The 21,072-nt window shown below is 42.4% G+C and overlaps 1 protein-coding gene across 1 annotated transcript in view; it reads right to left on the bottom strand.

Annotated features, from left to right (window-relative positions):
• Positions 1-937: 937 nt before the first annotated feature.
• Positions 938-21,072, bottom strand: part of herc56.1 (HECT and RLD domain containing E3 ubiquitin protein ligase 56.1) — a 100,483-nt gene continuing 80,348 nt past the window's right edge. The window contains exons 39-48 of the mRNA XM_052041017.1: positions 17,377-17,442; positions 15,631-15,720; positions 13,637-13,741; positions 10,015-10,152; positions 8,644-8,810; positions 8,258-8,328; positions 7,242-7,320; positions 5,607-5,790; positions 3,344-3,443; positions 938-1,476 (exon numbers count right to left, since the gene is read on the bottom strand). Coding sequence (XP_051896977.1) covers positions 1,256-1,476; positions 3,344-3,443; positions 5,607-5,790; positions 7,242-7,320; positions 8,258-8,328; positions 8,644-8,810; positions 10,015-10,152; positions 13,637-13,741; positions 15,631-15,720; positions 17,377-17,442 — 1,221 coding nt within the window. The 3' untranslated portion in view covers positions 938-1,255. The remainder of the gene's footprint in view (positions 1,477-3,343; positions 3,444-5,606; positions 5,791-7,241; positions 7,321-8,257; positions 8,329-8,643; positions 8,811-10,014; positions 10,153-13,636; positions 13,742-15,630; positions 15,721-17,376; positions 17,443-21,072) is intronic.

A 21,072-nucleotide genomic window follows, 5' to 3' on the forward strand; every position in this document is an offset into this window, starting at 1 on the left:
TACATTCTCCCCGTGACTGCGTGGGTTTCCTCCATGTGCTCCAGTTTCCTCCCGCATTCCAGAGGCGGACAGGTTAGGAGCTGTGGCATGCTATGTTGGTGCCGGAAGAGTGGTGACACTTGCGGGCTGCTCCCAGCACATTCTCAGTAACGCAAAAAGACACATTTCACTGTGTGTTTCGATGTACATATGACTAATAAATAAATAGCTATATATCTATCTTAATCCTGATTTGAGAATCAGCACTTTACCCTGTACCCAGCTTCATCCTTGAAATAAAAAGTACCCAGGTTAATTCTGTTATTGAGGCATTGACAATTTGAGCTCAAATTCCAGATGGAATTTGATTAGGAATTGCAGCAATTATTTGGGGCAAGATTGATTTTTCCTCTCATCATTTTGGGATAGGTGCAGTTAAGATGAATATAAATGAAGCTGCTGTACCGTCACTCCCCACACGGGGGCAGCCATGACCAGTTTTGGTTGCATCCAGGAACTTCACCCTAATTGCATCATCCTCATTGAAGCCGTATTAGCAAGGTCATTGAGTTCATGTTAACATGCAAAGATATCACGTATCTGTCCAATTTATCAAGTGAAACATTTGGCTCATTCTTCAAGAGAACTCGTAAACACTCACAGCAACCTATCAAACCAACATCTGAGGCAGCAGTCCAGTGGGGGAAAAAAAAACAATGACTGATGATCATATAGGAGGCCATTTCAGCCCATTGGGTCTCTACTTGCTCACAGAGCAATCCTATTCCCCTACTAATTTTTCCTGTACCAGTCCTAATCTGTCCACTTCCAAAACCAAGCCGAACCCAAAGAAGTTTTTAGAATTCAATAACAGTCTCTGGAACAATGAGGAATAAAAAAATAGTTATTTATTTTAATTCAACATAAATACAGAAGTAAACTCACATTTTCTGGGTTTTTTTTTAAGATTTTCACTTTCCACAGTGATTTTGCTTTGTACATGATAAAATACTTGTTATGCCAATAATAGTTCAAAATGTACTTCCTAAATGCAAATAATATGGCTCCTTCACAACCATCCATTTTAGCAAAGGTGGAATACATTACTCAATAGTATCGGTGTGCATTACTGGTTTCAATAGAGAGAGTTTTAAAGAACTGCAGCAACACCATGGAAAATTTCTGCATTGTTATCAAACAGATGTTCTGCCATAACTTATTTTGATCAATTAAGACATCTTAGATTAACTACATAGTTTTAGATCAACTGCAGATATTAGGGTGGTTCTGCACAGAATTCAGTGTGTTCAATTGCGTGAAGTAACCTCTCTCTCAGTAGTTCTTTTGTGCTGTAATTGGGGAGTTCCAGGCTCCTGGTGCAGGTGTATGCACGAGGGTACGATAAATCCGGTTCGAAATTGGTCCTAGGTCTGCATATTTTAATGCTAATTCTTCCAATCCCACCTGCTGGGAGTCTCTCACTTCCTGACAAAAAAGCTAAAAATGGGAAAAGAAGAACATTGAAATAAAAGTCACAGTCAGAATTATGTAGACCAGTTAAAATAGAATCATAGAGAGATATAGCTGGGAATAAGGCCCTTCAGCCTATCCAGTGCACCGAACATCAACCACACATTTTACATGAATCCTACATTAATCCCCATCCCTCACCCCCAAATTTTCCAATTCACTTACACATTAGGGGCAACTTACAGTGGCCAATTCACCTGCCAACCTGCTTTCTTTGGGATGTGGGAGAAAACTGGAGCACCCAGAGGAAACCCATGCAGTCACAGGGAGAACGTACAGGCTCCACGCAGACAGCACTGGAGGTCAGGATTGAACCCAGTTCTCTGGCACTGAGGCAGCAACTTGACTAGCTGCATTACTGTGCCGCCTTCATAGAGCATTTTTCCTTTGATATATAAATTTGTCCGCTGCATCTGAAATATGATAGCTGGTTCTTTGTGCATCCCTGCACCAACTGATAGCTTGAAAAAATTGCTATATAGTAAGGCTACAGTAACAAAGTCATTAGTATTCAGAGATCTGGAAGGATGAGAGTGAATTCCACCACAGGAATTAGGAAACTTAAATTCAAATTTTTTTTTAAAATTCAAGATTTTGAAAAAAAAAGTGAATTATTGGAATGTCACTGAAACAAAAATCAATGGCCTACTCAATGCCTTCCTTCTCGCTGCCTCGGTAAAGCAGCCAGCATAATCAAAGATCCCACCCACCTAGGACATTCTCTCTTCTCCCCTCTCCGATCAGGCAGAAGATACAAAAGCCTGAAAACACGTACTACCAGGCTCAAGGACAGCTTCTATCCTGCTGTTATAAGACCATTGAACGGTCCCCCAGTACGATAAGATAGACTCCTGACCTCACAATCTACCCTAATAACTGCCTGCACTGCACTTTCTCTCTAGCTGTTACATTATATTCTACATTTTATATTGTTTTACCTTGTACTACCTCAATGCACTATGTAATGAATTGATCTGTATGAACAGTATGTAAGACAAGTCGTTCACTGTACCTCGGTACATGGGACAATAATAAACCAATTCCAACCAATTCCAATTCCTTGGGAATTCCACAGTAGGGGGTCCATATAAAACAAAAATGAATGGAAATGATGGGCCAAAGGGTCTGTTTCTGTGCTGTATGACTATGACTCACAAAGAACCAGCTATCATATTTCTAATATACAGCACAGAAGCTGGCCACTTGGTCCAACCAGTCAATGTCGACTATAATATGTTTATAGGTTGTGAGCAATAATTGTTTCCTTGAGGCCGACACCCTTTTTGGATGCCATGTGACTAACTCTGAGCTGCATAGAAACTTCCAAAGAACGTCTCTGAAAAACCCTGGAATAAACTGCACGCCCTTTGTTTGACCTCCTCGTGTCTCAGTCTGTACACTCTGAAACAGATTTTGCTTAAAGCTAAGATCTCACTGAGTACAGATGTTTTCTACAGGCGTATGTGGTGTGCCAGGTTTGAGCCTCCTCTCAGGTTTTCTCACCATATACTATCAGCGTTCCTTATTCCTGTTTCCCTTGATGTTTATCTTGCTTTCTCTTAACAGCTCTTTGTGGTAACAAGTTGTACACTTAAGCCACCATGAATTTGGCATCTTAAGATCCAATGAACGGACTAGGACCTCAAACATGACTCTGTTTCACATTCTACAGGTTCTTCTGGACCTGCTGAGTGCTTCCACCATTTTATTCTATCTTAAAATCTATCCATTCTGCTTGATTACAATATGAATCTCAGTTGCATCTAAATCCTGTGTTAGAAATGATTCATGCTAAGACACATATGACTATTAATACACATTTGAGCATATTTACCAATAAATTGCTTTTTCTCCTCTCCTAGCAGGCTTTCAAAAACTTCCCAAAAATCTCTAATTATTCTGTCAGTTGCTTGATAACCATAGTAGGTGGTATTCTGCAGATAGAAAACAAAGATTGGCTTGAGACCGGATGATGAGATGTTAAAATGTTTAAAGTTTCTGTTTTTCTAAATATAAGGGTATACTTTTATATTGAAGTAAGATTAGATAGTACTTTTAGACATAATTGGTAGCGAAAATCTGCATCACTTCTTGTCTGCCATAAGAAAATAGATGCTCATCAATTGATTTTTAAAAAAAAACTGATAGCATTCTTAAGGTCCTATTCAATATGTTCCAAAGAGCTTTACACCCAGTGCATTTGTTTGAAGTAGGGTCAATTTTGTAATGTAGAAAACACAGCAGTAACCAGCAGTAATGTGATAGTAATCTGTTTCATCGATAGTGTTTATGAAAAAAGACAGAGGAAAAGATTCAAGGATGTGCTCAAAACTTCCCTGAAAAAGTGCAACATCCCCATTGACTCCTTGGAATCCTGGCCAGTAGAGACACAGGAGACTGCAGATGTTAGAATCTGGAGCAAAAAAAACAAACTGCTGGAGGAACTCAGTGGATCAGGCAGCATCCGTGGAGGCAAAGGGATAGCTGGCGTTTCAGGTCGAAGCCCTGTATCAGGACAGGCAGAAGAGCGAGGAGTCCCCCACACAGCATCAGGGGCCTGGATAGGGTGAGTTTATGATCCAATTATGATTGTGGAAGTCAGAAACACAGAGAACTGCTGGTTGAAAGAGTGGATCCATCAGAGGACGAAGAAGAATTGCGGACCCCGGCATATTTCGGAAAGCGAGGCCCGGAGCTGGGGGAGAGAGCGGGCAAGAGACAGAGGGCAGAGATGATAGAGCATGGGATCTGGAGGGAAAACCATGGAGAGAAGCAGTGAATTAAATGTACATACCTGAGATCCTGACCAAGACTAAACTGAGAGGCCTGAAAATGGAGCTGGAACCCACGCAGAACAAGGCGAAGACAAGCACTGAAGGAGGACACATGGCTGTAGTAGCGAGCCTTAGGAAGACTGTAGTCAAAGAGCAGGAAAGCAGTAGGAACCACATGGAGCAGTGAGAAAGGGAATCACAGAACTCCCATCGAAGAGTGGAGGAAAACTTCTTCAAAGTCAGTGTACCACGCAGAGACTTCACAGTGAAGTAGTAAAATGGAAATGCAAGGGATTGCAGATGCTGGAACCTGGAGCAAAAAGCAAACTGCTGGACGAACTCAGCAGGTCAAGCAGCATCTGTGGAGGCAAAGGGGTAGTTGATGTTTTGGGTTGAGACCCTGCATCAGGACCCGGAACCATTTGGGTGGGGAAGGAACATTGGAGATGATACTGAGAACCTCAAGATCACACGTCAGAAGTGCACAGAAGCCCTGTGTAAGTGGCCACATACTATCCACCACCCTTCTGTTCCATAAGCCACCTCTTGACCTATCTGTGAGGTGGTCTGGTTCCCACATTGGCCTCATCAGACACCTCAGAATCCACAAAACTGGAGTGGAAGCAGTCCTGAGGGACTGCTGAAGAAGAAAAAGATTGAGGGATTAACATTCATCATGACATCAGGGATAACTCAGCTGTTCCATGTTAGAATAATGTCATGCAATTTTTTCTGTTCACCTTAAAGAGCAAACAGAAGACAAAACAGTATCAGGAGTAAGCCATTTAGTCCTTCAACCCTGCTTTGTCATCCAATACAATAATGGCAGATTCCCTATCTCAATGCCCATATCCCACTCTCGCCTCATATACTCAATACCTTTCGAATCTAAATTTTGTGTGGAGAATAAGCCCAGACTGTTGTGCTCAACAGTCCAGACTGATCGCTTGACTGTGATAATCTTCAACCAAGTTAACAGATTTTTATTTAGTGCATGTTTCCAGGGATTTGGATCATGGATGGGTCAGTGGGAATTGATGCACTGAAAAGATATGATCTAGTTCAATAGTGAACAGGGATGAGCAACTGAATGACCTGCTTCTGTTATATTCCTGCCTGCCTGTGCTTTAGGAAGATGAACTCATTCCCATTTAGTGGGTTAAGTCATGAAATACCCTCAAGGATTAGGATGAAAGCTTAATAATGATGTAACGTTTTTGGACTATTCCTAATACATTCTAATCCCTGCCTTCGCTTCTTGTAAACATAGAGGACAGGAACTGTCACAAACATTCAATAGTAAATGTGGAACGCAGAGCATACCTGTTCCAGAAGTTTCCAATTGTAGTTGGTGTTTCCATGGATAATGGCCATCAGTTCTTCTGGTAGGAATAAATCCACAATGGGTAGTGGGAAAGCTCTCCTAAAACCCTCAGAAAAGGCTTTGAATTGTTTCTCCACCGCAACGTTAAACTTATAGTCCACAAAGGCATCAACAAACTGTTTCCTATTTTAAAAGAAAATAGACTTTCTTTAAAACGCATAACTTAGGCAGGTGCAAAGTGTTCAAAAAATTGTATCGAATTTCACATTCAACTCAGTGTTTAAAATGCTGCCATTGAATTTTTTTGTTAGACTGCCATGGACAACACATTTACATAAATATTTCGAATAAGAAGCTCCAATGGGATAGTGAAAGTGAAGAATAAAGTCACAAATTTAGTTTCAATTGCATAATGTTCATCATCAAATCCTTGGTGTTACTATCGTATAGTACTGCATCAATCACTAATGATAATCTAGGAACATGTTCCATTTAAAATAGCGGCTCTTCCTTCAGTCAACCAAGTAGTTTAATGGTGATGTAATGCCAAGGTATTGAGTTCAAATGGTAGTTTGAAGTTTAGAAGCTGATCTTAACAAAAAGCTGGCCTCAGTGAAAAGGTTGTTGTGTCAATCCAGCAGATTTGGGAACATCCACTAGAAAAGAATCTGCTGTCCTGATCCATTCAGGCTCATAGAGGCAAATCTGCTATTGGTATTGTGTGGTCCTGCTACTGAACCAGTAGTCTAGAGCCCAGGACCAACAATATGGGACATTTCATTCAAATCCTGTCAAAAACATGGAATTTAAATTCAGTTAATTAAATAATAAATAGCTGTTGGGGACCTTGAAACTATTGGACTGTCCCTTTATCACCAGTTGATCTGTGTGATTCCAAATCCATTGTAATGTGGTTCACTCAATATAGATCAGGCAGATTGCAGGTCATTCCCTGTGTAAATGGGGTAGCTAAGTCAGCCTTTGAACTTTGTTGAGCTATACAAGGGTTCTGACATACACCCACAACCCCACCAACCCCATCAGTTCAACAATCAAGTTCTTTTGGTAGGGAATTGAGTAAAGTGAATAACCCTTCCTCATAAGAAGGTTCTCATGAGAGAAACCTCTAAGGGTGCTGTCTGCTGGACATAACAAGGAGTGGTTGAATAGGTGAGCCAATAATTGGTAGGACTATTAACTGTCATCAAATCAGGTCACGCAACAAGACATAGCAGAAAACTGGATGAGAGAGGAGAGTTCTAATTACAAGCTCTGCACACTACTGAATTAAGTAGCCACCCTTGGCTAATACCCAACTATGCATGAAATAAATGTGGCCCAGGCACCCACATTTGATCTTACATTACTGTAAATGCAGCTGTGGTGTTGCTTCCAAAACACAAATTAATTTAGCAACCCACCTGAAGCAATGACATTTCATATAGGGGTGGGGAGGTGTACTTTACTCCGGTGGCTCACTGTTACAAAGTAGTCTTATAACCAGGTAGCTGGGAGGTGCCCGCCCACCCTATTTTAGCACCTGGGTTTGGATGTGTAGGAGACTGCCACCCTAAGCCCACATCCACCAGCTCCGCTTATGACCTGAACATTTTCCATTAATGAAGAACATTTACCTGTTATGCTTTTGAACTGGTATGTTGGCACCATCAGCAATTAGTTCATGTGCAACTCTCCCGTCCTCTGTCTCTTTGGCTACCTGCAAAACACCTCGCATGGTTCAATTTTCTCCTAGTTTTTCCACAACACTAAACAAAGTTCAAAACCTTCAGATTTCATCATGATTTTCTCTTCCTTTAGTAACAAAATTCACATGAATCCATTTAATTCATATAGCACTGAATTTCTGTTCCTGAATAGGTCTGTCTCTGGAATTCAGAACATGACAGGCCTGTTATTCTAACCTTGCCATGGCCTCTTCCTGGGTAAAAGCGCAATCTAACTTGTAGGGCAGGATCCCTACAGTCTAAGATGCAGCTCACTTCTGTGAAGTACTGCAATGGAACAGGACTTCAATAGAAGAGAGGTGTAATTAAAAGGCACAGAAGAGATTGAAGAAATGTTATTTTTCAAGAAAGGTCTAAGTATGCTGAGACCACTGAGAAGAAGCAACAGGGATCACTCCTTCCTTACCAACAATGTTGAGCACACACAGGGTTCAAACAGACTATACCACAACCTCTGGTAAGTCAGTCCTGCTGGTGGGACAGGAATGGACTCCAGGATTGAGATGAAGGAATCTGACACATCTGTTAAGAAATGATTCTGTGAATATGACTATGTCAGGCTGTGGCTTGACCAATCTGTGGGGCAGTTCATCCAAAGTCCACACACCAGTCCCCAGACATTTGTGAGGAGGACTTAAGATTTTCTGGACTGGAAGTGACATTTCCACATCTAAATCCAGTAATTCAGTGCCAGGGTTGCTGATGGGATGTCCATCTGGTTTCATTCTGAGTTGGGCAGTTTCGGTGTCAATCAAATCTGTCTGGCATCACATACAGGGCAAACTGAATAAGGATGGGAGATTTACACCCCAAAGTACCTTCTAGCTTGAACTATAGTCTTTCCATTCAATTTGTTAATCGTTTTAAATTAACATGTTCATTGGTGATACAAGATAAGAGTAAACCTACCACAAAATTTTGGCAATACTCTTCTTCAATGTCATCATACTCATAGTTAAGCATATCTTGGAGTGACCTGCAATCCAGAATAAAAATACAGTCATTGAAAGTTAGAGTTGCCACTGTATTGCTAGTTTCAATGCAAGATGTACAAGATTATGAAAGTACATTTTGTAAATTGATCATTTTACATTGATCAGAAGCTAACTGTTGAAATAGACTGCTGACTTCATATTTTAAATTCCCATTTTTATGGGCAATTCATCATCACTCTTTGTAGAACCTTGAACAAGATGATAGCTTTTCCACAGGCACCACAGATGGGAAATTTGCTTTACAAAGATTAGGTGATTTAGGGATTAAAAAGTGAATAGATTTGAATTTCACTCACGCTCCTATTGTTGGCAAGAGTTCCTTCAGATCTTCCAGTGTTGTTTGCACATGGAGCAACTTTTTGTACAAAGCCAAAGGGAAGTGAAAGTTGCAAACAAAATTATTGGATAGAGCAATTCCACAAAGAATTCCCACCAGGTGAAATATATCTTCCATTTCTGTTTCCTGTGAATATTAAAATAATACAAAACTATCATAATTGGGTCCGGTAGCACAATGGTTATGTTATTGGACAGGTAATCTTGGGTTGAATTAGTGATCCTGCCACAAATTTTAAGAAATCTAAATTGTTAGTTGAATAAGTCTAAACTGTGGGAACATAGACCAGTAAGATTTATTCTACAATGTTGGTATTTCATTACTCTTGGGGTATTTAAACATGAAACAATAATTGTATAGCTCTGCTGGATCGCTATAGAGTGGCAGTTTTTAAAATTTAACATTCAGCCAGAGGGTGTGGGCAAAGCTGGGAAAGGTGACACTTGTTGCTCATTCTTGGCTTCTATGAGGCTGAGAGAGAAAGCCGATGGTAAAGGGGCTTGCTCCATCATTGAGGTCAAGTGGACCCTCAAGACTCCATTTTTGTCAGTTCTGAGCTGGCTGATGAGGTCAATTTGCAAACTGCAGACTTTTCCACAGATGGGGCAGGGGACAGCTGACGGAGTAGGCAGGGTGGGTAAGTGGTATGCTCCTTTCACCACTTCTGCAGGCCCACTTGTTTGCTTCTAATACATGGCCTCATTACTCTTTACTCATTACTCAGGCTTTGGGCACATCCTTGAGTGTTTTCCTCTGCCCGAGCTCTGTCATGGTAATCTCTTCCCACTGCAGAGCTCGAAATAAAACATCCATTTTGGAAGTCTGATGTCAGGAATCCAAATGACGTAGCCTGTCCAATGTAGCGATCTAAGTGTAACAAGGGCCTTAATACCAGGGATGTTGGCCTGGGAGAGAGGTTAACCAACCCACATAAGTCAAGCTGCATTCTCAGATGACACTTGCATCTGCACATGTTCAGCGGCCAAGTTCCAAACCATTGTTGATGCCTTCACTGAAGCATACTCAACTTCGCCTTCTACCCAACATCCTCAAGGCATCAAATTTAGCAAGCTAATCACATACCAACTGGAAACAAGATGGCTAGGTCAACAATAGAAAGCATGCTCAGAACAGAGCCCCTTTATTAAGCTTTTTAAAAGTGCTAATAACTTAAATGGCATGAGGGCATTGGTGCCTATATTTTGATTTGATCTCTCATCTATAAAAATTCACACTTATCTAGGTGTTAGAAGTATATGTAAAAAAAAAGGAAAAATAATGAGATTGGGATTTTTGATATTTCAGGGTTGGTCAGTATTGTATTTCTTACCCTGTTGGGGAACCACAGCAAGTTAGATTCATCATCGTTTGTAAATATCCTTTCATCATTCTGGAGCTCCTCGCTGAAAAGAGTGAAGAATTCCTGTGTCACCCCAGGACCAAAACATGGTTCATTATTAAATGTAACCTGAAATAACAGGAACAAGAATGAAGTATTAACATTTTGCATGTTTATCTTCTGATATCATTTTGTATCTCTCCTCATACACATTGTTCATTATATATAAAACCCTATAGATCCTAACTACAATTTATTGCTAGTTTATGTCCTTGGCAAGTAGAAGTAAGGAGAATCCTAAAACCTTTTACATATATGTAGTAGAAGCAAGAGGGTAGCTAAGGAAAGAGTAGGTTCCCTCAAGGACCAAAGGGATAATCTATATGTGGAGCCAAGGGATATAAGCAATGTCGTAAGGGAATGCTTTTCAACATTATTCACCAGGCAAGAGGATGTGGAGGCTGAAGAATTAAAGGAGTGGGACACTGATATTCCGGAGCATGTCTGACTCAGGAAGGAGGAAGTCTTGTAAGTATTAGTGTACATTAGGGTAGATCTATCCCAGGATGCTAAGGAAAGCAAGGGAGGAGATTGCTGGGATTTTGACAGAGGTTTTTGCACCTTCACTATACCAGAAGACTGGAGGATAGCTAACGTCCTCTAATTAGAACATAGTACAGCACAGGAACAGGTCCTTTGGCCCACAATGTTGTGCCAAACAAATTAAACTAATGATACCTAATTACACTAATCCCTTCTGTCTGCACATGGTCCATATCCCTCTGTTCTCTGCATATTCATGTGCCTATCTAAGAACATCTTAAACACCTCTATCGTATCTGCCTCCACCACCACCCCTGGCAGCGCATTTCAGAACCATTCTCTAAACCTTTGAACTTTTCCCCCCTCACCTTAAATGCATGTCCTCTAGTATTAGACATTTTGACCCTGGGAAAAAGATACTGACTGTCTATCTATGCCTTTATATCTATGTCATAATTTTATAAACTTTCTACCAGATCTTCCCTCAGCCACTCCCACTCCAGAGAAAACAACCCTAGTTTGTCCAATTCTCCTTATAGCACATGCCCTCTAATCCGGGCAGCAAACCTCTTCTGCACCCTCTCCAAAGCTTCCACATCCTTCCCATAATGGGGCGACCAGAATTGAATGCAAAACTCCAGATGCGACCTAACCAGAGTTCTATAAAGCTGCAACATAACTTCCTGACTCTTGAATTCACTGCCTTGACTAATGAAGGCAAGCATGCCATATGCCTTCTTTACTACCCTGTCAACTTGTGAAGCCAGTTTCAGGGGGCTATGGACTTGAACCCCAAGACTACTCTGTACATGAACACTGTTAGGAGTCCTGCCATTAACTGTGTACTTTCCCCTTACATTTGATCTTCCAAAGTGCAACACCTCACACTTGCTCGACTTAAACTTCATCTGCTATTTTTCTGCCCATATCTGTAACTGATCTATATCCCACTGTATTCTTTGGTACACTTCTACACTATCCACAATGCCACTAATCTTAGTGTCATCTGCAAGCTTACTAACCCACCCATCCACATTTTCATGCAAGTCACAGCAGAGGTCCCAGTACAGATCCCTGCTGAGCACCACTCGTCACAGTCCTCCAACCAGAATAAGACCCATCAACCACTACCCTCTGTCTTTTGTGGGCAAGCCAATGCTGAACCCAAATGGCCAAGTCACCATGGATCTTGTGCATCTTAATTATTCAAGAAGGGCAGTGGGGATGTCTTTTTAATTATTCAAAAAGGGAGTAGCGATAAGCCTGGAAACCACATGCAGTGAGTCTTGCATCAGGGGTAGAAGTTGTTGGAGAAGATCCTGAGGGACAGGATTTATGTTTACTTGGAAAGGCAGGGACTGATTAGTGGGAATCAGCATGATTTTGTGCAGGGGAGATCAGTTCTCACAAAACTGATTGACTTTTTTGAGGAGGTAACCAAAAAAAAATGAAGGCAAGGCAGTAGATAATGTCTACATGGATTTCAGTAAGACTTTTGACAAGATCCTGCATGGTAGACTGCATGGTAGCTTGACTTTCTGTTGTCACTTTCTCATCTGCATTTCAAATGGGATTCCTTATATGAGCTGTAATGACACCCTTCCTCCCACCCCAATGTTGCAGTAGAGTTGCATCTACATTCATTAATATGTAATTCTATTTTAATGTACTTGTGGGTACTTACCGCACTACAGGAAAGATGTGACTAAGCTAGAGAGGGTGCAGAAAAAATCCACGAGGATGTTGCCTAAATTGGAGGGCTTGAGTTATGAGGAGAGAGAGATAGATAGCCATGTCTAAAACTAGAGGACATAGGTTTAAAGTGGGAGAGAGGAGGTTTAAAGGGGATCTGAGGGGTAGTTAGTATCTGGAATAAGCTACCAGAGGAAGTGGTGGAGGCAGGAACAGTAACAACATTTAAGCACCTGGACAGGTACTTGAATGAGCAAGGCATAGAAGGAGACACAAGAAGTTCTGCAGATGCTGGAATCTGGAGCAACACACGAAAAGTGCTGGAGGAACTCAGCAGGTCAGGCAGCATCCATGGAGGGAAATAAACAGTCGCCGTTTTGGCCGAGACCCTTCATCAGAACTGGAAGGGATGAGGGCAGAAGCCAGAATAAGAAGGTGGGGGGAGGGGGAGGAGCACATGCAGGCAGGTGATAGGTGAGTTCAGGTGATAGGCGAGTCCAGGTGAGAGGGGGAAGGTAGGTGGGTGGGGGAGGGGGAGAAGATGTAATAAGATGAAAGGTGAGAGGTAGAAGAGGCAAAGGGCTGAAGGAGGAGGAATCTGGTCGGAGAGGGCAGTGGACCATGGAATAAAGGATGGAGGAGGGGAGGAGAGGACAAGGGCAGGTCATCAAGGTGGGGGAAGGGAGCCACAAGAATAAGGGGTTGGGGGGGGGGGAGAAAAAGGGGTGGGGTTACTGAAGTTAGGTAAATCGATGTTGAGGCCATCAGGTTGGAGTCTTCCAAGGTGGAATATGAGGTGTTGCTCCTCCAACCTGCGTCTGGCCACAACGTGGCAGTAGAGGAGGCCATGGATAGACATGACAGTACAGGAGTGGGATGTGGACTTGAAGTGGGTGGCCACCGGGAGGTCCTGGCTGTTGTGGCAGACGGAACAAAGATGCCTGCCGAAGCGGTCACCCAATCTGTGTCGAGTCTCACCGATGTACAGTGCTGCCTCACCTGGAAGGATTGTCTGGGGCCCTGAATGGTGGTGAGGGAGAAGGTGTAGGGACAGGTGTAGCACTTGGTGCGGTTGCAGACATAAGTGCCCGGAGGGTTATCAGTGGAGAGGGACGAGTGGACAAGGGAGTCGAGGAGAGAGCGGTCCCTGCGGAAAGCAGAGAGAGGGGGTGAGGGGAAGATGTTCCTGGCATATAAGGCATAAAAGGATATGGAATTAATGCAGGCAAGTGGGATTAGTATATATAGGCATGAGGGTCAACATAGATGTGGTGGACAAAGAGGCATTTTCTGTGCTGTACAACTCTACGAGTCTTTGATGATTAGGTTTTTAGAAATATTACAGTAGGGAAAACATTTCCATGCGCCAGTTCCATACCTTAAGTGCTCTAAAATACACGAGTCCATTGTGAGATCTGTACCATTTTATTAAGTCTTGAAGAACTGCTGTCCTTGAAACATTCACCTGAAGTTGAATGGCATTCTGAAATAAATGAGTTCAATCCTGAGAGAAGGCTTGCAAATACAGATAGTAAATGAAAGACAAAGTAAATCAAGAAGACCAGCACACATTTGATAGTAAAATATTTGTGATGTAACTACCTGATAAATGAGGGAAAAAAAGTTATTCTCCAATACAATATTCCAATCGACTAGTGGAGATATAAAATGGATGTTAGAGCAGTCCTCTATAGACCCACAATTTCCCTTCCCGTGGCAGCTTCTACCCCAGGGTGATAAGACTATTGAACAGTTCCCTTATACAATGAGATGGACTATGACTTCACGATCTACCTTGTTGTGACCTTGCACCTTATTGTGCTGCACTTCCTCTATAGCTGTGACACTTTACTCTGTACTGTTATTGTTTATACCTGTACTACATCAATGTACTCTATAGTAACCCAATGTAACTGCACTGTGTAATGAATTGACCTGTATGATCGGTTTGTAAGACAAGTTTTTCACTGTACCTCGGTACAAGTGACAATAATAAACCAATACCAATATATAACCTGCCAATACACACTTACATCCCTATCTGAGTGTAAAGCATTTGTACATTATGAAGAGTCACTTTTTATTCTGTGTTTAAGCCTTTGTTGTGTGATGGCAAGCCCATCGCCCACATCACAACCTTGGATGCTGCAACCTTTGTAAGTGCTGCTTTATAACTTTTAATTGGTAAATCATTCACAAAGTACTGCAGGGCTGATTGTATCCCAACAAGCTATGATTTTTTTTTCAGTTTACCTGATACACTGGTGCTTGGACATGCACAGTGACATCCAATGGGTGGGGTAATGCATGTTTGGACCCCACTTCTGTAACCATCGTACCCTCAAGCAGAGTCTGCAGAGAGTGTGGGCCATTCACGCAGAAGAAGCAACATACAGTATATGAGGCCTGCTTCAGCGTAACTTTAAGAAGACTTGCCTAAGCAGGGCCCAGGATCTGGTGTTGATATCCCTGTTCAGAGAGATGCAGTGGGTAGGGACTTGGGTATTTGGTCTGCAGGTGACAATGTCATACCAAAGCATCTTAGTTCCCAAGCTAAGGCAGCAGAATGGTGCAGTTCAGATCTTTCACTGTGGAGGCAGTGAAAGCTCTTACATTCCACCTACTGAACTCCCCAATGAGGAGAGGAAGTTGTCTGTGTATCATTTCTTCTAATGCAGGGCAGCTATGGCACACCAGCTACCATTGTAGACTTGACTGATTGAGCCTTGATCCAGTAGCAAGAGGACCAAGATGACAGGAGACCAGGCTCTGCTGCATAAATACTAATTCTCACACATTGTGTGCACAAATGTAGGCACGTACAAACACGCACATACACACAGACATATACACACACACATCAGTGGGTTCAGATACAGATGCCTTTGCCCATTGCCTCCTCCTCACCCAGTCTCTCCTTGATCCACCTCATCCTGTCCCATAATCTCTTTGTCATTTCCTGTCTGTAGGTAAGATGGCTGCTTTTAATAACTGCATTTACCTGCTTCTGTCTTAACCATCTACTCTTTAGTAAATGGCTGAGCCGAATACCCTGCACTACCTGCAGTGGGAGCCACATGCAGGAGGATGATACTCTGAGCATGGGCAAGTGGGCAGCCTGGAGTGGAGAGCCCAGAGTGTAGCCTGGATAGGGGGCCTAGTGGGGGGGCAGGACTGAGAGTGGGCGTCAGGTTGCGGCCAGGTGCATGGGGAGGTGAGCCCAGAAAGGTGGGGGAGGGCTTCAGGGAGGGAAAGTGAGGAAGAATGGGAAAGGATTAGAGAGCCAGGGAGGTGAAAGTGAATTCTAAAGTCAGCTACATAGTGCATGCATTGAAAAAGGTTCATGGATGATTTCTTGGAAGTCACACTTACGCTTTGAAGTATTTGGGATTCTATCTTTAAAAAGTTAAGCTTTGTATCCATATCAAAGATGCAAGGATATGGAATTAATTGCTGAGTGATCTGTGAAAGAAAAAAATGCAATAAGTCTACACACTTTATATTAATGAAAGTTTATGTGCTTTAGATATTTCAGCAAGATAACAAATGATCTCTATTTGACATCATGTCACCCAGTTGATGGTGTCTTTGCTCCAGCAAACGGAGCAGTGTGGACTCAAAAAGCAAAAGATGCAGACGCTGGAATCTGAAATAAAATCAGAAAATGCTAGAAACACTTAGCAGATCAGGCATCATCTGTGGAAAGAGAAACAGAGGTAATGTTTCAGTCAATGGCCTTTCATTGGTATGGACTCTATGCTGCTTGATTGCTTTGCTTTTCTAGAGCTGGTAATAAAATAAAATAAGATACCTTTATTAGTCACATGTACATCGAAACACACAGTGATATGCATCTTTTGCATAGAGTGTTCTGGGGGCAGCCTGCAAGTGTTGCCACACTTCCGACGCCAACATAGCATGCCCACAATTTTCTAACCCGTACATCTTTGGAATGTGGGAGGAAACCGGAGCACCCGGAGGAAACCCACGAAGACACAGGGAGAACGTACAAACTCCTTACAGACAGCGACGGGAATTGAACCCAGGTCGCTGGCGCTGTAATAGCGTTACGCTAACCGCTACATGTACCTCATGTCAGTGCACAGTAATAACATAGGGCTGTGTTTGTGCTCTTGGGATAGTAACCCAGTGGCTGGGACTAATGATGAGCATGCAGATGCATGTTCAAATGCCTGACAACAGCTGAGGAATTTAAATTCTGATTATTAAATATCTGAAGTACAATGTTAGTATCAGTAACAGTGATAAATCTGACAGTGATAATTCTTGCATTTCCCTGCAGGATCACCTGAAAATCCATGGACAAAATAAAAACAAAAGGTGGTGAAATTTAGGTTTGGGCATCAGTCTTAATGTACGGAGATTGTCTTCTGTGTCTCAATGGGTAGAATTCTTGCCTGCAGGTCAACATGTTCTGGATTCAAGTTCCTTTCTGGAGACTTAAAGTTCAAAACCCAGGCTAATGCCTCAGTCTAGTACTGAGTACAGAACTGACAGAGATTTGTCTGTCACATGAAACAGTAATCTGTCTGCCACCTAATATTGCCCAAAGGAGTTACCCCTATTGTCTGGTCAATATTTATCTCTCAGTCAATGTTCCTAAAATGGATTATCTGGCCATTCACAGGCACAACCCTCCCCACCATCAAGGACATCTTCAAGAGACGGTGCCTCAGGAAGGCAGCATCCATCACTATCCGGGACACGCCCTCTTTTCGTTACTACCATCAGGGAGGAGGTACAAGAGCCTGAAGACCCACACTCAATGATTCAGAAACAGCTTCTTCCCCTCCACCATCAGATTTCTGAATGGTCCATGAACACATAAACATGATCTCATTATTCCTTTCTTTTTTGCACGATTTTATGTATTTTTGTAATTTATCCTAATTTTATGTCTTTGAGCTGTACTGCTGCCGCAGAACAACAGATTTCACGTCATATAAGTCAGTGATAATAATTCTTATTCTGAATTGTCTGTGGGTGGCAAGATTTGATGCACCCTGAAGCTGTATATCTGGCTGTTTCATAGAAACAGGTAAAAGCAATGAAGCGATTGTTAATTTAAGAAGCAAACACACAACATAGGTAATCTACCTCGTGAAGTGCTGAGAGATATTGCCTCACTCGATTGAACTGAGGTATACAATTTCCCATCATCACCTGTGAAGAAAGCTCAAGGTCAGTACTGGAGTTCCTTTTTGCTGATAGGGATATTTGTTGCATCCCCTATTAACATTCCTACAAAAAGATCTCCTTCCTTGAATAGCATGGTTTGCCCCCATGAAATCTTCCATGCTGGAACAACAACGGTTATATACCACCCTTAATACAGCAAAATGCCCCTGGCCATTTCACAGCAAGCAAGCTCATACTTCTCACTGAATAGTAATAGTTTACTCCTTGTATGTATTTAACACAATAAATATTCTTATTTGCAGTGGTTTTAAGTAAGTTCTTGATATCACTTTGCCTTGTATTTCATAGAGTCATAGAGTTGTACAGAAACAGGCCCTTCAGCTTATCATCTCCATGCCAACCATTGTGCTTATCTACACTAATCCTATTTACCGCATTTGGTCTGTAGCATTCCTTGCCTTGGCAATTCAAGTGAGATATCCCTGTCTTTTAATCATTCAAACATCTTCCCAAATGTTGCCATACCAAGGCAATTAAGAATCAATCACATCAGTAGGTACAGAGTCACATATCGGCCAAACCAGGTAAGGATGGCAGATTTTCATCTCTAAGTAATATTGGTAAACTGTGGGATTTTAACAATAATCTGGTAGTTTCATAGTTACCATTGCTGAAACTAACTTTTTATTCCAGATTTACTGAATTACTTGAATTTAAATTCCCCAACTTCTCTGGTGGGACTCAGACTCCAGATCAATGGTCCAAGCCTCTGGATCCTAGGCAGCAATGCTGTAAGAGTTGGTGAAGCAATGTTTTCAATGTACTTAAAAGTGTTTCAAACAGGTCTTAGTATTTTAGTATCACTACTGTTAGACTCATTGAATCATCCAGCACAGAAACGAGCCTTTAGGCGCAGAGTCCGTGCCCATTTACACTAATCCTGTTTTATCTCCCTCCATTTCCATCAACTCATCCCAGATTCTACCACTCATTCATACACAAGGGGCAAATTCGAATGGTTGATACACACGTCGTCCCACACCTCTTTTGGAATGGGAAGGAAACCAGAGCATCTGGGGGGAAGCCACATGGAGAGAACATGAAAGCTCCACACAGACAACACAGAGCTGCCCTTCTGTTACGGAATATTGTTTTAAAGATTGTTAAAGCAATTACAACACTGCTCTCTATAAACACAGTGTGAGGTCAAGGAGCGAGCATCAATGCATATACCACCAGGCTCAAGAACAGCTTCTGTCCCACTATTGTAAGACTATTGAATGGTCCTCTAGTACGATAAGGTGGACTCTTGATCTCACCATCTACCTCGTTATAGCCTTGCACCTTATCGTCTGGCTTCACTGCACTTTCTCTGTAACTGTAACACTTTATTCTGCATTCTGTTGATGTTCTCACTTGTACCACCTCAATGCACTGTTGTAATGAAATGATCTGTATGGATGGCACACAAAACTCCATGGATGTCGTCCATGGAGACGGGAGAGGTTCTGGAAGATTGGAGGGTTGCGGATGTTTTTCCCTTATTCAAGAAGGGGAGTAGGGATAGCCCAGGGAATTATAGACCAGTGAGTCTTACCTCAGTGGTTGGTAAGCTGATGGAGAAGATCCTGAGAGGAAGGATTTATGAACATTTGGATTGGATTGGTTTATTATTGTCACTTGTACCGAGGTACAGTGAAAATATGATTAGGAATAGTCAGCATGGCTTTGTTAAGGGCAGGTCCTGCCTTACGAGCCTGATTGAATTTTTTGAGGATGTGACTAAGCACATCGATGAAGGGAGAGCAGTAGATGTAGTGTATATGGATTTCAGCAAGGCGTTTGATAAGGTACCCCATGCGAGGCTTATGGAGAAGGTGAGGAGACATGGGATCCAAGGGGACATTGCAGTGTGGATCCAGAACTGGTTGGCCCACAGAAGGCAAAGAGTGGTTGTTGAAGGGTCGTATTCTGAATGGAGGTCGGTGACCAGTGGTGTACCTCAGGGATCTGTACTGGGACCCTTACTCTTTGTGATTTTTATAAACGACCTGGATGAGGAAGTGGAGGGGTGGGTTAGTAAGTTTGCGGATGACACGAAGGTTGGGGGTGTTGTGGATAGTTTGGAGGGCTGTCAGAGGTTACAGAGGGACATAGATAGGATGCAGAGTTGGGCTGAGAAGTGGCAGATGCAGTTCAACCCAGATAAGTGTGAAGTGGTTCATTTTGGTAGGTCAAATATGTTGGTGGAATATAGTATTAATGGTAGGACTCTTGGCAGTGTGGAGGATCAGAGGGATCTTGGGGTCTGAGTCCACAGGATGCTCAAAGCTGCTGCACAGGTTGACTCTGTGGTTAAGAAGGCATATGGTGTATTGTCCTTCAATCGGGGAATTGAATTTAGGAGCCGTGAGGTATTGTTGCAGCTATATAGGTCCCTGGTCAGACCCCACTTGGAGTACTGTGCTCAGTTCTGGTTGCCTCACTACAGGAAAGATGTGGAAGCCATAGAGAGGGTGCAGAGGAGATTTACAAGGATGCTGCCTGGAATGCGGAGCATGCCTTATGACAGCAGGTTGAGGGAACTCAGTCTTTTTTCCTTGGAGAGACAGAGGATGGGGGGGACCTGATTGAGATGTATAAGATGATGAGAGGTATTGATAGGGTAGATGGTCAGAGGCCTTTCCCCAGGGCTGAATTGGTGGCCACAAGAGGACATAGGTTTAAGGTGCTGGGGAGTAGATATAGAGCAGATGTCAGGGGTAATTTTTTTACTCAGAGTGTGGTGAGTGTGTGGAATGGGCTGCCGGAAATGGTGGTGGAGGCTGATATGATAGGGTCTTTTAAGAGACTGTTAGATAGGTATATGGAGCTGAGTAAAATAGAGGGCTATGGGTAAGCCTAGTAATTTCTAGGGTAGGGACATGTTCGGCACAGCTGTGTGGGCTGAAGGGCCTGAATTGTGCTGTAATTGTTCTATGTTCTAAAACGAAGGTTTCACTGTGCCTCGGTACATGTGACAATAATAAACCAATTTATTGTCTAATTTAACATTTACTGCACTGCAAAGGTCAGGAGGCCAGATCTGGGGTGAGCTACAACAGTGTGAAAAAGAGATAACCAGGAACAAAACATCATTTAACCAGGGATGCTTGTATAATCGAAAACGTCAATTAAGTTTGCAATGAAACTATTAATGAGATACAGTTCTCCAAATGGGACATGAATCATCTCAACCAGGTGTGTGCTAATATATGATGGTTGTTAAAGAAGGTGGGTTTAGGGGCAGAGTATCGATTAAGGAACAGAGAACAGCGGAAAGGAAGACATCAGTAAAAATGTACCAGAATAAAAGACCAGGGTACAAAACTGGTGATTGAAAAACCAAGAAAATAGGTCAGGATCCAAAAGGAGGAAAAAGGGTTAAATCATCGAGGAAGAGGTGTGACAAGGGGTGCAATAACTCAAATGGTTAGTTACCAATGTATGATCAAAGTGGAAACGAGTATAAAATACGGGGTTTGAGAGAACAAGCAATCATGACCAAGAGGAAGAGAATCAGCAGTCAACAGGACAGAGGAGAAAAGAGGAGACACAGGAGACCGCAGATGGTGGAATCTGGAGCACAAAACCTACTGCTGGAGGAGTTCAGCA

Source organism: Pristis pectinata, chromosome 2, assembly GCF_009764475.1.
Source record: "Pristis pectinata isolate sPriPec2 chromosome 2, sPriPec2.1.pri, whole genome shotgun sequence".
NCBI lineage: Eukaryota > Metazoa > Chordata > Chondrichthyes > Rhinopristiformes > Pristidae > Pristis > Pristis pectinata.